Raw genomic sequence first — 17,361 nt, forward strand, 5'->3', positions numbered from 1 at the left:
TGTACGTAACTGTGTAGTACTTGTGCGGATATATTTGACAGAATTGATCACGTTGGGGGAGCTTGTACATCCCTTCCGTTTCCCCTTTCCCCGCCCCTACCCCGCCTCTCTTCTCTTTCCCAGGCCACCCCTCAATTCCGGGGTCATGCTTCGAGGTGATTTGATGGACGAGTGTGTACGATAAAAGAGCATGAAATAACTTGCATCTATCGCGATTCCAAAGATCTGGATCAAGGCAGTTGGCTTTAGCATACCTTACTGTCTCGACTCAGTTGAAAATATTTGAAAAATAACAAAAAATGCAAATAACAATTATAACAATGATAAGAATGAGAGCAGTCATGATCATATTAATTAAAAAACAAACAATCCAAAAAAAACTCAACGCGCCATGTTTATAGAAAACTTGAACGAACTCCAGAAATAACATCATTTCGGCTTATGGACTGGTCAGGAAACATCGTTGAGGAATATGTCTTTTTCTCTTGATCCAAGTGCAATCTTAGTTCCACCCCATTTGCGGAACGCAGGCTCATTTCCCGAATAGGAGCAGGTCATTTAGCCGGAAAAATACCTAGCGCTTCTTTCTTCTTTTTCAGTGCCGTGCCTGCCCATATGCTCACTAAACTCAAACCCAAAATTGATTTAAACTTAAAAAAATTCCTATTTAAATGTATTTAACTGGGAATCCTAGTTACACCATACTTTGCGATCGTGGCATCATCCTGAATATTTCTTTCCATCTTCCTCGTGGTTCCCTCTGCAGTCTCTTGACAGTCTTGCCGCAATCGTAGCTTCCGGTGGGTTGGCTTAGCAACCAGTAGAAGTGGTTAGGAAGATCGATTTCCTGCATCGCAAGACGAATGCTAAATTCCTCGATTTGTTCTGTAATGGCTTGAGATGATGTGGATCTGGTGTTTTATTAGTTATGGACCACTGTTACTACGGTATTCACTGTAATATTCAAAATATTTGAGAACCCTCACATTGGTGAGGGTTGAATAATGTCAAAACACCTTATGTGGAGAAATTACAGTGGTCTCCCGTGATCGTGCACGCGACGACCAGCGTGACTGTTCATTGAAACGTTACAACTTCGTTACTATGAGCATGACCAAAGAATACCTTTAATTATCTGAGGGAGTTTCTGGAAAATCCACTGTCTATCCAGGCTGTGACAGAAGTGGACCACGCTGGCACACCAGTGCGGATCTTCCCGTCTAACATTCAGCAATGTCCCTATAATAGAAATTGCCGTGACAACGTGTTAGCAAGACTTGTGCGAGCGCGAAGATTTGAATACGAGACTCCAGAAATTTAACGTTGCTTTAACCCATCCATGATCCACTTCGAAAAGCTTGAATTGGTTTTGCTTGGTTCCGTTGTCTGCCGTCATAGCGCTAAAAATGAGCTGAAGAAGTCAGTATGAGATTTTTTTTCAGAGCGCAACAGCGGTGCCGACGATGAGAGCGGGCCAAAGTCTGGAAAAACAGACAAAATCGGGTATATCGTTTGTCGAAGTTGACGAAGGCTGATGGAAAATTTATCAGCAAGACACAAAAAGATCACGATATTTTGTAATGGTCGCGCTCTCAATCACCAAGTTTCTTTTTCAAAGTAAGTTTCAAAATTTTCTTCGAGAGGAATCTGGGAACGAGGGTGACCATGGATGTGAGCTTACATTTCCAGGGAAGAGTGACCACAACTAACGCGCATGAACAAGATGTATTTTTTTTTTGCAAGGAAATACACGGTCAGAGGGTCTTGGACATAAGTAGACTATTGTCCGTAAGCAGTTAGAAACAGGTCACATCGGCTCTTGACCAATGAATGGAAAGGAAAAAACGCATCGGATGATTGAGACTGCTTCCCAACGACATCATTAGTTAATTTGAATTGTACTGCCAATTCCCGCTATCTACTACAGAAAGAGTTGAGCTACAACACTGTGAGCAGTAAAAAGTTCGCCACATTTGAAAAAATAACATTTATTTATCCCCTATCAATCTGACAGTATTCCTTTAGTTATAAAACTATGATATTTAATTATGAAAACTATAAAGATTTAATTAAAAATGAGATTTCATATCTTTGCAATCTGCGTCCGTGAACTGCGCATTAAGAGCTTCCAACATAGATCTCAGAGTTGGGAAAACTTCTCTCACAAGAGGGAGGGATGTCACTGGTTTGGAAAATCTACGATTTAAAAAAAGTCGTTGACGTTAGATTCCATAAAATATGAACTGTGGGTCTCTAGTTGGGTAACTTAAGCAAATTTCAGTTTAACATCGACATGATTGGTCTAAAAACCATGCGTGGTCTTCAAAACCAATCAGATACAAAACTAAAACCCATCGCGAGTCGTGACCCGCGTTTTCCCGCGTTTTCCCGCGCTTCACGTCAGCGACGTCGAGGTCTGATCGGCTCCTCGCCATGAAGACCTTTGTTTTGATTGGCCGTGTCAATTTCTTAGGTTTTAGCTTTACAACACTCGATCAAAGTGCGTTCCTTACTTCAGATATCAAAAATCATATATCAATCAAACTTACCAAAACCTGTCCGCTGGACAAACTGAAAAACTGACAAAATCTAAAGAGGGTTTCTAGCCGATAAACAAGGATGCCATCCACGCAGAAGAGCAGTACTACAAGTCGCTTCATGCTTCAGAGACCCGGATCAGTCCCGGCAGGATGTGCGACTCGGTACATGGCCTGACTTTTCCATCATTTTTCCCTAAGGTTTTTCAAAGTCTATTCGTTGTGAAATCAACGCAAACATTTTGTGTTCCTTACTTTTTTAGCCCCATCCATCCCTTTACATTTTTAGTGAAATTCTCCACTGATCCTCCAATCATGGCCTCTAAATCCACCTCCTACAGACAATAAATAAATACATAAATAAACAAATAAATAAATTGATAAAGAAAATTTAATAAACAAACATATATCATTTGAATTTTTACTAATTGGGGTTGGAAGAGGGAAGGGGGAAGGCAGAAAGATTTCCAGATATCAGTCCTACTTTTATTCTTGAAGACAAAGGCAAAATGAATTAAAAACAGTCTAGGATATCAATTTTGGTGTATGTCATCCATATCAAAACGAAATCGTACGCGGATGGTTTTTGTCTTTGGGAAAACAGTCATAAACATGTTATATTGCATAACGGAAGACTAAACTACCTTGAGCCAATGGCCCATGCCTGACCAGGAGTAATACTACTTCCCCCTCGGTGGGATCTTAGTCCATTGCAGCGTTACCCCCCACCCACCCCCCCCACCCCCCATCCAACATTGCGTGCGGTTTCTCTTACAATTCGCCAGTACCCACTTATACACCTGGATGGAGAGAGGCACTGTGAGTGAGAGGACCAAACACAATCACTTCTCTGGTGATAGAGCCTGATCTTTCCGTCCGGCTGGGATTCTAACGTACTGACCATTAGCCCACAGCAACTCCTAAAGCACACTGAGAAACAGTGCCTTCTTCAACGTGGTATTTTACCTTTCCTGAAGGGATTTTTCCCGTTGTTTCCCGACCAACAGCGAGGAAAAGGCCCAGTGCCACTGTATAAGCCACAGCACTACAGAGAATTTATAAGACGATAAAATTGATAAAAAACAATATCATTCCTCATATGTTCAATTGGATAATACTGATCATGGTTTTAAAAAGCAAACGCTGTTATGTGCAGCTGCGCTACCCTTTGAGAAAGGATACAATGAACGGAAACTGTTAGAAACTTTAAGTTACACTAAACGAGAAAAGACTTCCACTGCCACACGGTTGGGTGTGGAAGTTTGGGTCGAGAAGCTGTAAGCATGTCTCTTCCCTGTCAGGCAAGATAAAGAGTTTTAAAACACCTTGCTAGATTAACAGCCAGTGTATCTAACAAACGCTGACTCTAAGTAGTCAATTGAAGAAAGATCTTTTAAAATTACCTTGATCCTCGTGAAAGAGGCATTAAATTGAAAAAGTAATACACCAGGGAGAGGATGTTATTGCCAATGATATCTACATCCTGCAAGATAAAAAAAAAACAGAACGCTTAAGAGAATGCGTGGAAACTAACTCCACTCACGCTTCTTGTAAAACCAAAACCCATACAAGAAAACCTCAGCCAATCAGAGAAGAGGTTGTCTTCGAAAGAACCAATGAAAACCTCAGATACAGTAACAGTATGTTACCGACCTAAAGCGCGGGAAAACGCGAATGACCATGTCGCGATTGGTTTTAGTTTTGCATCTCATTGGTTGAGAGGTTGACGCATATTTTCCTGACCAATCACAGAGCACAATGAGAGAAAATCAACGCCATCACGGATTACCTTTAACATTCAATGGGAAATTGCTCTCTGAAAAATTGAACCGACTGCAATTAAATGCGAACAAAGGTTGGCATATTAAGTCAGAAAATATTACCTTGTTGCCAGGTTTTCTAATGTCATCGTTCAGTTTTTCCCAAATATATTCCAGCTCCGAATGATAAGATGCAGTTCTCGCCGGTGTAGTAGGAGTGTCCATTGAAAACAAAATGTTTGAGCCGCTGGAAAGAGACCATTTAACGATCATTACTAGTAAGAGAGAAAGAAACTTCGACAATTCAATTAATTTCAAAGTAATGTAACACGACACTTGCACAAAATGTTCGATGAGGCCTACCTGACGACTTAAGTCTGAAACAACATTTGTTACAAAAAACAAAACGCAAGTTTTTTTAAGAAATCACGACAAAGTCTTTGTCCAAAACAAGACACTTCCATAACAAAACCAACCATAAATTGGCTTCCAATTTTTTCGCTGCCTTTAGTGCAACTGTTGTTTTCTTTCTGCGATTTTCTTGGTTCGCAAACCTCGTGGGGCCTTAGCGAAATGATGAGCGGTAATTTACCTCTCAGAGAGACTTAAATTCAATCCTTCTAAGCTCTTTTTTCCTCCTCCTTTTGAACTTGTCACGTGAGTCGATAAAATCATACCGGGCTGCGGGTTTCTTGAATCGTGTTGCTGAAAGTGAATCGAAAAACCAATCCAAGTTTAGATTACAATGTAGACTAACGGTCTGCGCACTTAATTCTGGGTCAGATGATCCAGGTATAAGTCCTTTCCGTGTCACTGTATTGTATTCTTGGGCAAACTATGCTTTACACTTACCGGAAGTGTAAGAGAGTACCAGTGAAGTGCTGCAGTCACAAGAGGGGGGGGGGAGGGTGGGGGTAATTAAAGCTGGACTAGCACCACTTCCAGAGAGAGGAGCGGTGGTGGTATTTGTCGCTTCATGCTTTTCAAAGAGAAATTTTCAGAAAGTTGTGGCGATGGCATGAGAGGCTCCATACAATCTCGGAGAGAGGTCTCAAAGTTAAGAAAGACAGAATAACACCAGCAAAAAATATAATACAAGAAAATTAATTGAAGGACAATCAATCAGAATTTTTTAGCAAACAGCTGGATTACCCTCAGTATGAACTTTATTACAACGAGACAGTAAATTTTATCTGCGTAACGAAAATATCAACTAAAGATAATCTCACCTTCAGAACCTGTATAAGCTCACGACACGTTTTCGCCTTCTCAATTTTCCTCTTAAAATCCTTTTTATTAAACTCATCCACTCTAAAAAATGAAGAGACCTCATTTCTTAGAATCACTTTTGGCGCAACATCTATAAATGGCTGACACTGACTCAGAGCAATACAAGGATGAAACAATCCGTTAAGAAAAACCGGTGGGATTCGGCCAAGAACCCCTGGGGTTCACGTCAGTTCGCATGGCTGACCACCCAGTGAACAATTTTAACACCTTTGATGTAAATCGCTAAAAGGTAACTCACAAATGTTTAAGATCAAAAGATATACTAAACCTACCTGTACAAATGCTGTAACATTGTTTTTGTAAACTGGAAAATCTTGTCAAAGTAGTCTGAGTACCTCACGCTTTTCAACTGTCCCCTAATAAAATATAAAGTACGTCTATTAAATATTCGAGAGTTTGTTGCTTGAAAGCGTAGAACAAGGTGAAGTGAATCGCGTCCCGGCATCCAAAATTTCCCTTTCTTTTGACGCTACTTACATGTATTTCCTCTCAGTTCTTATTCCCTCCAAGAAATATTTACGGTAACCCCTGTTCTCATTTGTCCTTCTCATTGTTGCAACACTCAATTGAAACTGGAGCGTGCTTTATTCACTTGGCGTCGATAAATACATTTGAAGACGAGGAAATTCAAGAAAAAAAAAAGAAAAAAAAATCATCTACCATAATATCGGTTCTAAAACAAAAGCCTTCCATCTTACCTTAACAGGTTCATCCGGAAATTAAAACCTGTTTTGACACTTTTCTCCGGCATAAGGTCCAACCAGAAAACAGGTTGCTCTGCATCAGAAAGTCTGAGAGAGGACAAATCACGCGCGAGTTACAGGAAAATTATGGGGAAAGGGGTGAGTAGGGAAGGGTGCTACTCGCGAGATGGGGTGGGAAGGCGGAGAAGGTAGGGTAAGGATTGGGAGGGGGGAATGGAGATATAAGATTAAAGGTGTGTTAGAATTAGGCTTGCCGTGTTCCCCAGAATAACTTCATTTATTTTATAGCCGTAGATTTTGCGGAACGTTTTGGTAGCGTTGCTTTTTTATTGCATTTTACACTGGCTGGCTACCTCACCTGTTAGAGTTCTTCCCGGTCACATAAGCACAAAGAGACTGGGAATCCCCTCCCCCCTCCTGAACAGGAGGCCAGTCCGTAGCAGGTTACCTTTCAGTACCCAGGTCCTCCTATAGTTAATTGGCACCTATTCATACTCCTGCGAGGCAAAAGACATTGTGGGAGCAAAGTGCCTCGCTCAAGGACACAACACAGTGACCCGGCTCACACTGGAACTCGACCTTCCGATTCTGAATCAAGTGCATTAACTACTTTGTAGCCAGTTCAAAAAAAAAAAAACAAAAAAAAAAAAAGAGACAATGACCCAGCCAGGGTTTGAACTGAAATGCAGAGCAAAGTTCTTATTCATGTGTTTCTCCTACCTTCTCCATTTAACAACCACATTAAACATGTCCCTCCAGGAGGCTTTCTTGTGATTGGTTTTCGATGACCGGCCAGCTCTCCAGTACTTATTCGCCACTTGAGCTACATCCAACATGGCCAGACCCATAGCGCGATGATGTCTGATGCTTGGTAAGAATCCATTGGAATTGTACTGGACTAGAGGACCAAGAACAGATGACTTGCACAACAAAAGCTATACAGACAGTCAGTCAACGAAATAAGTGATGTTTCTCAATGTTTATCTGCATAATATTACATCGCATGTTTCCGAGAAAACACATAGGTCAAAATTCAAAGCAGATATAAAGCTGCCCTTCACCTGTGCCTCTGGACTGAAATCGCCAAACGAAACATTCTCAACCTCTCTGTTTATGAAAAAACAAAATCAAAGATAAACACATTAGGTAAAAGAAGGAAACTAAAATTGAAGAATAGCAGGTAATTTAGTGTTAACAACTGAGTTGAAAACGTAAATTGGCCACCGTCAAGAGTAAAAAAGCTGACGTTTCGAGCGTTAGCCCTTCATCAGAGCGATGGACAAAGGCTAACGCTCGAAACGTCAGATTTTTTACTCTTTACGGTGGGCAATTTACGTTTTCAACTCAGTTGTTAACACTAAATTTCCTGCTATACTCTCCCACCGACGCAGTACCAGTTTCTTTAGAAACTTACACCCTTCATAAAATTGAAGAAGACTCAAAAACGAGTACCACAGAAACCTCAACAACAAAGAACAAAGGAAAGGTCATTGCATTCTCTATACAACTTGTCCATTCTCAGAACGTCTGGTCCTTAACAAACTCAGTAAAGTCATTTTGATTTACTAACCGTGTATGCGGCTGTATTCCTGGCTGTTCACTGTAATTCTGCAACACAACAAACGATGGTCAAATTTTAACGTAAAAGCAGAATTGTTTTACTCATAAAAATTCTGCAATTGAAGGATAAAATGAAATGTCGATTTTTTTACCCGCAATGAGCTAAAACAAAGAAAAGAAGTGTTTAAAGGAGGACAGCTTTCGATACGATTAAAAAATACTCGCGGGTTAGATTTCATGCGTGGCCCGCGGGAGAGACAACACGCGCGCAAAAATAGAATGCGTTTCTACCATGCGCGCGTTCTTCCACGGAGACAGCTGGTCTTACAACTCGTGCCCTCGCCTCAGAAAGAAAAGAGTCCAAACTGACTGTTCTTTATCATAAAATACCTTGGCATTGAAAGGCAAGCCTTTGACCCACAAATCTCTTAATCTTCCATCAAGATCTGTGCCCGGTGAGTATTCCGACAATGGAGTGTCCAAGTGTGAGTGAAGATAACGTGAATATTCTGCCGATAATAAAATAGCAATGAAAGCTAGTTATGGACTCTTACTAAATGGAAAAGTTAGGAAGAGTGGCTGATAAGAGCCAAACAGTTGAGAAATGACACCAGTGACCCAAAAGCGCGGGAAAATGTGTAGCCGCTGAAAAGTGCGAGATACTGGATACCAATGAAAAGCGTAGGAAAACAAGCAGTTGGCGACAGGCGCGGTATACTTGATACCGATGAAAAGCACGGGAAAACAAGTAGTTGGCGACTGGCGCGGTATACTTGATACCGATGAAAAGCGCGGGAAAACAAGTAGTTGGCGGGAGGCGCGGTATACTTGATACCGATGAAAAGCGCGGGAAAACAAGTAGTTGGCGACAAGCGCGGTTTACTTGATACCGATGAAAAGCGCGGGAAAACCTAAAACGAGTGAAAAGCGCAGGAAAATACACGCATTCAAGTAACGCTACCACTCGCTTTAAGGAATTGTGATTGGTCGAAAAACTTGTCTTTTCCGATTGGTTAATTTAGCATCACTTTGATCTTGCTTTAGTTCTTAACCAATCAAAAGTACTTAAACAGAATATTATTGTTTAGTCGGTATTCTTTACTGCTTCGCCATTTTCATGTCACCACAATAACAAAAAAGAAAGGAAAAGAAATTCCTCCAGCCCACGTAAAAATACCGTTAATGTAATGATACATCATGTCCTCATGTTATGACAAAATGATCAATGTTTACCTTTGAGATAATAACTTTTTATCACATCCACATTTTGCAAGGGAGATGAGCTTGCCTCGTCTAGCAGGATCTGCAAATTGAAAAAAAAAACTTCTTATAAAGACAAGACTCAATTTATTACCTTAACACTGATGTCGTCTTTCTCTTATTCATGTTCCATAAAGAAAGATTATTCATAAATCAACAATTTTCTTAGTTTATTGAGCTACCTTGGTTCTCCGATGTTTGGGAATTTGAGTGGTTCCGAAATCGTTATCAAAGCCAAACGTTGAAGTTAATTTTCAAATGCTTTTATTAACACATTATTTTTAACGGTGTTGGATTCTAGCTTGTTTTTTATAAAAGGATTTTTGCAACTATTACTTCACCATTTCAAACAACTTTCTGAGAAATTGGATGACTTAAGAGTTAATCGCATCGCATATTCCTATTGCAATTTTTATCACAGACCTGGGTGCTTGATTTTACACTCTCGAAAAAGTTTCCCAGCGCAGCATGACTGACTCCCTTCCAATACTTGCAAGAGATACTGCCCGGGTTATATTTCAGACATGCCTGCAAGGAAAACGTCAATGGCAACACCAAATTAGTCAGGAACGAAGTTAAAAAGGACTGCGCAACATCGCACCGACAAAGTAGGCGAAATAAAACCTGTAGAGGACTTGACAAGCACACTTGGCAAGGATTGAAGGGAAATTTTAAATGGCAGCAAAATATGATGTATTGTGAACTTTTTTTATTTAACAAAAATGCGCTGAACATGGATAACTTGACATTGTGAAAGTAAGTTTACTAGCTGACAGCTTTATCATTTAAAATTAAATTATTTTAAAGCGTCTCTCATTATCAACATCGTTCTATTCATTCACCTACTTTTCGTAAAAATTACATCACATACCTTCAAATCTGATACTGCCTTGTCGGGCCTTCCACGCATATAATTTAGGATTCCCCTGGAGTGATAGTTCTGAAAGAGAAGCACATTTTGTCAATAGAGTGACACATACACGCTACTTAAAAGAAGACAGCTCATAATCAAAAGAGTATGATGGATTGGGATAACATTGAAGAAAGAAATGAAAGATAAGCCGAGGCAAGAACGAAGGATGGGAAGGAATGGAATGGATCGGAATGGTACGGGTTGGGCGGAATAGATGTGGATGATACGTTAAAAATCAGAGAAAGAGGCCAGAGTCAGATTGATTGAATAAAGAGTTGTGATATAAAGACAAGTCAACTCTTTTTTTTTTCCTCTTAACAACATGATCAGTTTGCTGCATGATGCATTTGTCTGGTCCTGTCTTGTCTTTGTTTATGGCTGCCTTTCCCTACCACAACTGTGACAACAATAACAACAACAACAACAACAACAACAACAAAACCATCAAACCTGTGCAACAGTTGGCTCTATTTTGATGGCTGATGTGAAATGTTCATGAGAAAGTTCTGGCTCTCCTACTTCCCTACAACATGCATTAATACAGATTCCAGAATTAACTAATAATCAAAATAAAACATAAAATCTATACATTAAAATATAGTACCTTTACATAAAAATTTTACTTAATTTCCTCTTTTGAAAGTTATTGGCAAATATTTGTCACTACACTGTCATTAATTTTCCTTCTATCTAGTAACTATTTATTGATGACAATTGTCTATCTTTCAGTTTTTTAGACTGTCTGTCTGTCTGTCGGCCTGTCCGTTGGTCTGTCTGTTGGTCTATCTGTTGGTCTGTCTGTTGGTCTATCTGTTGGTCTGTCTTTCTGTCAACTGACCAAGTCTATTCATTTGTTTGTCTCAGAGTTTATGAATGCCAGTCTTTTTATCGGTCTGTTATGAACATCTTTTATCCATGGTATACCTGTAGGCATGACCCAGACTGCGATGACACTCTGCCTGATTCGTATTTGTTTGCAGAACCACTTTAAAGATTTCAATGGACTCCTGAAAAGAAAGAACACTGATTTTCACGATGGACAAGATGGGAGAATTTCAGTCATATATACAAAAAGGGAGGAAAAACTCTCACTAACATCATAACTTATGCATTCATGACCGACATACTGCACCATAATTGATCTTTGGTTTACCTTCACTCTCCCCCTGTGGTATAACGATAAACCTTTATATAACATAGCTGTAGGCTGGTTCTTCTCAATCTCTAAACATTTTTCAAAACTCTTAGATGCTGCCTCATAATCCTAAACAAAACCAAACATTTAATGATTAATTTTAACACAACTATCTAATATTGTCCTTCAATAGCATTTTGAAACAATGTAATGCCATGGTGAGGGTTTAACCCTTAAACTCACATGATCTGATTGTTAATTCTCCCTACTAGCTGCTACACATTTGCTCATAAATTTGTTACATGATTTCAGTGTTAGATGAAGATTATAGCAACTTCTAACTGACAAGTTTGAATATTCTCATTACCTGTTTGCTGAATAATGTATGGACATTATAGGGAGAAGTTGTATGTTCATCACTTCTGAGAGTTATAGCCTTAAGCTTAAAATACATTCCCAACCTTTTGCCAGTCCACAGCATCATCATTGACAACAATGATGCTACTTGCAGCATGAGACCTCCCTACGAAGTGGGTTTTCCTTTTTTAACCTTTTGACCCCTGAGAGTGACCAGAATCTAATTTCTCCTCACAGTATCTCCCTGAATCAAACATTAGGGTCACAAGAATAAAGGAAATGATCACCAACTTATTAAACTCTTGATTTCTTAAACAAATTCTCCTTGTCAGCACCTTAGAAAACATATGGAGAACAGTATGGAGAATTTTTATACTGATGTTAGGGTGTGAAGGGTTATGGGGGCAACTGCCTTTCAAGACAGGATTCTTCCCCCCAACCTTTATCTCACCTCCTGCATAAACAGCAGTGTACCACTCATAATGTACAACTGAGAACTTGGCCTCAGATCCAAGGCAACTTTAATGTCAGCTATGGCTCCTTTGATATTTCCCAGAGGAGAGAACACCTGAAGAAAACAGAGAAACAAGAAATACATCATAAGTCAGACAAAAGATACATTAAAAAAAAAATTATGGATCTAAAACTGTCATGAATAGCTGTCTGACAGGGGAGAGGGGGGGAATATTTTACATGTTTACCTCTGCTCTCTTGATCCAACCATCAGGATTGTCTGGGCTAAGCCTGATAATTGTTGAAAAATCTTGAATTGCTGCCTCAGCATTTTCCTTGTGCTGGAAAGAAATTATAACTTTTTTGATACAAAATAGAATTAATTTCTTGGAATCAAACAAAGATGTACAGAGCTGGGGTTATAGTAAAGCACAAGTAAATACAAGATACATTAACAAAGAACTTACTTGTAGACCCTTCTGTACATAGGCTGTGCCACGCCCAAAATAAGCTGCTGTGACCCAGGGGTGTTCCTGTAAGGTAAAGTAATCATCTACAGTTCAGCCAAAATATTTCATGAATGAACAAGCCAAAAACTTTTATTGCATTTTAACTTTACATTTTCATGAGCCCTCAAATGCCATGCATCATGTAATTTGCTGCAAGTTTTAGACCAACTATAACATTTGCTGTTACTAAAACAAAAATTAAAAGTACTATGTGGCAAATAAGCCAATTTTCATCTGGAGATCTTCCAATGGATCCTTACTCCAATTCTAAGTGTGACGTCAGATCCTTTCCTGTCCATGCTCAAACACTTAAGAGCAACCTCCTTGATTATTTGAGATTAGCAGTAAACCTGATCACATTTAAGCCTGATTAAGACTTGTTTATGATTATTGCTATTACCTTCACTACTATTATAAATCAAACATTATCATTTATTAAACAGTATTATTGGTATATACAACCTGCAGATAGAAAATACTCATTAGAGAAATGCTACCTTAATTATGTCAGTAAACTGTCCAATAGCCTGATCCAAATTTCCTGTGTTCATCAGCAGCATAGCGTAACCTGAAATGTAAATGCTCAAATCAACTTTGGGACCATAAAGCAATACAGTGCTCTTAGAACATCTGAGAGATTAGATAAACAAATAAATAGCATTACTTTTCATAAAAGAAAAAACAATTTTCAAATAGAGATATTAGTGATACACCAAAATTTTTCACCTTTGTGAGTAAACCTACTATTTGTTTCAGATCAATCATTGTGTCATCATGGTAAAAAGGTTTATAAATATGATGGCTTCACTTTTTGAAAATGTCTTTTTTCCTCAAAATTCACCACCATTTCTAATGTTCAATTAAATCTTTCTTTAAGAGGAAACATTTAAAAGAATGACATATTTTTATTATCATTTTTTTCAGAGATGGAAGCAGCTTTTCTGAGAGCTAAGTTTATATGCAGATGATCTCTGCATTTAGTATTCATTTTCATAACTTACCAACTCTTTTATCAATTTCATTATTTCCAGTCAAAATAATTTTCTGTTGTGCATCATTTGCAATCACAAGATGCAGACTCTGAAAAAGATGGAGTACATGAAATAAAATTCTTGTATTGAAAACGGACTATCAATTTTTTTGTGGTAATTTTTTTCCTTCATAATAAATATAATTATTACAGTTATAAGCCCAGAAGGGGGGGGGAGGGGGGGTGAGACTTCAGACTTTGGGGCATATTTTTGCTGAACCAAAGGATCCTGTCACAAAAGAACAATGAACCATTACTTGCAATGACTGTGACAACGAATACATCAGACAGACCAAACGTCAGTTTGGTACACATTTGAAAGAGCATCAAAAAGCGGTTTTCTTTTGCAAAAAAGAAAATTCAGCTTTATTGGAGCACACATGCCTTACTATCTACACAATTGGGTGGGATAAGTCTAAAATTATCACCACCAATTGGCGTTACCACCAGCGCCTTTGTTTGGAAGCTTGGCATATTAACTCTGCCCACACTCCTTAAAATCGTGATGATGGTGGCTTACTTCCTGGCGCCTATTTACACCTTGTCAGAAAAAAAGCAGCTAATTAGTGATCATATAAAAGGACCTCTTGTTGCAGTGTTTAGATCACCCCTGATGAAGGCACTAGACAGGAGTGTGGAAACGTTGAGTCTATGAATTGTAACTTCTTCGGTTACATTCATTAAATCTGTAAACCAGAGTAGCATCAAATCATGTTCTGTGAACATATAACAAACAATACAGCAGCACACCCCCAGCACCCCTCCCCTAGATCCACCCCTGAAGAGGTAAGCAATCTTCTAACTCCTTACATCTGATTTTATATTTATTGAGTGAGAACTAATAATTAGACTGGAACACAAAGGAAAAAAAGAATACAAAAAATACAAAATCTTTCATTAGGACTCAGGGCAATTGTCTAATGCAGAGCCAAAGCACTAAAATACAAGGAAATCTGTTGACAAGAACTAACATTCTGATTTCGCTGTTGGGAACATTGTAAAATCAGAACATTTCCTAATCACACTTGAACCTTGTTCCCGGTGTGAGTCTTGGGTGTTAACCTTGCAAATGATAATGAGGAATTGAGTTCATTCACATGCAAATTAACCAGTCTCATTTTCATAAACATTGTGGTACATCTAACTTCCTGTTGTTGAAAAACAAGTGACACAGAAATAGGTTTAATCAACAAAATTGGAGCCCCAGGGTCCTTTTAAGTTAAAGAAAGGAAATCCAGCCAAACAATGCCGCAGACATATATAAGTGAAAGAGACCTTGTTGAGATAATGCAAACCGCAAACACTATTATATACAATCAGCAGGATATGTTCAACAAATATAACCATGCAGAAAAGACTTCCTGTTATGTGAATTCAAATTGATTTCATGCCCACCAAATGCATAAATAAAATTAAAAAATAGAAATATGTCATTCATTCTGTTAAGGTGTCTGAACTGCACATTTATCATTCCATGATTGTTTGTGTCTTATCTTGTGTTAAGTTTAAAAAATGATTGTTGCATGATAATTACCTTGTCGCGCTCTGGCGTATGAATAATGAAGTGTTTTTTGGTGTTTTTAGCTGGTTTTACACAAGGACTGCTTAGGAGTACTGCTCCATTATCGCACTTATTTGGCTTAACTTTGGTGTTACCAGCTGCAGGTCTCTGTTTACATCCATGGCCTATGTAAAAAACCAATCATATGTTTAGAAGCTTACATAGCATATAAAAATAAATGTAATATGCGCACTGGATTTTTAAATTCAATGTTAATTAGTTGCAAGAGGTAATTATCTTTGGTCTATGAATCCACACATGAAATGTATAAAAGTGATGTTTTAAAACATTATTAGCCTTTGGTTGTTTAGGTTGAGGGAAAATGATGGAGCTTGAAAATTTAATCGAATCTCTAATGAAGACTATTGAAATAAAAAATTATGTTATCTAAAGAATGCTTCAATATGCATCACTCTGAAATGGCAGAAAATAAATTTTTGACACGTTTCAAATGCAAATTCTGGTTAAAGTTCATAAGAGCATTAAATCATAATTGGTAAACTGTTGCAACTAGCTTTGAACAAGGATCATTTATGCTTTATTCCACGGCTTAAAGAAAAGTTATCATTTCCAGTTTTTTCTGTCATGTTCATTTATGAGAACCTCTCATTCATTAATTCATTTCTACATTTAATTTACAGCTTGGATGGTAAAATGTCATTGACTGGAGTTTAAACCAGTTTGCTTAATGGTACTTCTAGGAAATATGTCAAATGCCTTCTGTTGGTTTAAATGGTAAGCTAAACTACAATTAGCTTGAAGACAGGATCAAAGATCATTAAAGATAGCAGTAGAGATCAAAGCAGATTACAAATTATGAAGATAAATACTTTAGGACCAATTTTTCAAGGTGCAAAAAATGTAACAAACTTTGGATTGCATAGTGTCATTGGTTGGAGTAAAAATTTGTTGTTGATGTTCTTAGGAAAAAGCACTGAGCATCTTCTGTTGGTTTAAATGATATGCTAAGGTACAATTAGCTTAAAGGCAGGATCAAAAATCACAAAGCATGACAGAGAAGATCAAAACATGTTACAGAAAATAAAAATGTGACATGGTCTTTTAACTTTTAAGTGCACCAAGCCAAAACCAAAAGATGCCAAGACATTCAGTTTTCTTAACTTTTTCTGTTTTGAATATCAGTTCTTGTCCCTAAAATCGACAATAAGTGCTTTGTAAAGTGAATTTGTAAATGAGCTGTTAATAAACCGCTTTCATGTCAAGCATATGGTAAGATTTAGAGACCAATTAGACAAATTATGCTGTATATCTGACAAAAGCTTGTGATCTCTCTTTGGATGATTATTAAAAATAAAAATTCCCAGTTTCCTTCAATAAAATATATCTCCACGATGTACCTTCTAAAATTATAGCATCTGTAATGTAACCACCCGTGACGAACCCTTGAATTTTAAAACTTACCGTAATTGACGGAAAAGAAATAGACGAAGAAAAACATAAACAATAAATTTAGTTTAAAATATTGCTTTTGGAATAACAGTATTTATAGCGAAAGGAATGCGGAAGAAGCACTCCTTAGCAATCGATTTGATTGTTTTTTAATAGCATTTTGATGGGTAATAACCTGTCTTAATGCGCGCACATGACAAATTATTGTTTGTTGATTCATTGAATTCACGTCGCTTATGATAATTTAAATTGCGCGCAAATAAAGATAAAAGCATCTGCGTCGAAAACAAACAGAGTGAAAAATATTTGCGTATTTGTTAAGTTATTCGAAAGTTTAATAGAAGTGGATCAAAAATAATTGTTGCTTAGATACTTCTCTGCTTGTGAAGAAATGTACATGTAAGCCCATAGGGGAAGGTTTAAAGTGCGCTATGACAAGTATCTCACAATTTCATCCACTTGTTCAGTTTTCAAGCCAAAGTCTCATAAAAAGTCTCCTAAACCACGCCATCTTAATCATTTTAGCTCGCGTACAAACCTTGATAAGGCGTTGGAGCTTGAGATTTCTTCCCGTGCTCTTTTACTTTCTCATCACGCTCTTCTCGTGCGCCGTGACCATCTGGCGTGTAGTTAGCGAGTCCACACTGCGAGATCCCACCTTCACCAAAATTCACATGAACAACTTGCGAGCCTGACACACAAACACGGTTGGCTTCTCCGACATTTTCTTTGATTGCAAAGGTGTTAAAGAAGCAAAGGAATATAACAATCAAACGTGACTCTAAAAAGAAGCGCCACGCAGCCATGTTTACGTTTGTACGCAGCCCCAGACCTCCTCTGGCTTGAGACATTTCATGATCTGTTACACAACCAATGTACACT

The 17,361-nt window shown here is 38.2% G+C and overlaps 1 protein-coding gene across 1 annotated transcript; it reads right to left on the reverse strand.

The window, feature by feature from the left end:
• Nucleotides 1-1,976: 1,976 nt before the first annotated feature.
• LOC131773641 (tetratricopeptide repeat protein 13) lies at nt 1,977-17,292 on the reverse strand. The gene is made up of 26 exons (XM_059089576.2): nt 17,018-17,292; nt 15,043-15,194; nt 13,480-13,558; nt 12,976-13,046; nt 12,437-12,502; nt 12,218-12,310; nt 11,968-12,084; nt 11,178-11,288; nt 10,949-11,031; nt 10,475-10,547; nt 9,983-10,051; nt 9,535-9,639; nt 9,085-9,154; nt 8,242-8,360; nt 7,862-7,899; nt 7,353-7,398; nt 7,012-7,226; nt 6,286-6,378; nt 5,860-5,943; nt 5,527-5,608; nt 4,890-5,002; nt 4,421-4,544; nt 3,941-4,020; nt 3,504-3,582; nt 2,793-2,872; nt 1,977-2,196 (listed from the first exon to the last, which is right to left on the reverse strand). Exons 1-26 carry the CDS (start codon nt 17,283-17,285, stop codon nt 2,070-2,072), a joined length of 2,637 nt encoding a protein of 878 aa, XP_058945559.2. The 5' UTR covers nt 17,286-17,292; the 3' UTR covers nt 1,977-2,069.
• Between the last annotated feature and the right edge of the window lie 69 nt (nt 17,293-17,361).

Source organism: Pocillopora verrucosa, chromosome 13 (assembly GCF_036669915.1).
Source record: "Pocillopora verrucosa isolate sample1 chromosome 13, ASM3666991v2, whole genome shotgun sequence".
Classification (NCBI taxonomy): domain Eukaryota; kingdom Metazoa; phylum Cnidaria; class Anthozoa; order Scleractinia; family Pocilloporidae; genus Pocillopora; species Pocillopora verrucosa.

Coding starts and splice junctions, on each gene's coding strand:
- LOC131773641 (XM_059089576.2), bottom strand. CDS start 17,285: ATGGCTGCGTGGCGCTTCTTTTTAGAGTCACGTTTGATTGTTATATTC. Junction 7,399..7,861: donor GGAATACAGCCGCATACACG/GTTAGTAAATCA, acceptor TTTCATAAACAG/AGAGGTTGAGAATGTTTCGT. Junction 2,873..3,503: donor GAAAAATCCCTTCAGGAAAG/GTAAAATACCAC, acceptor TATTGTCTGTAG/GAGGTGGATTTAGAGGCCAT.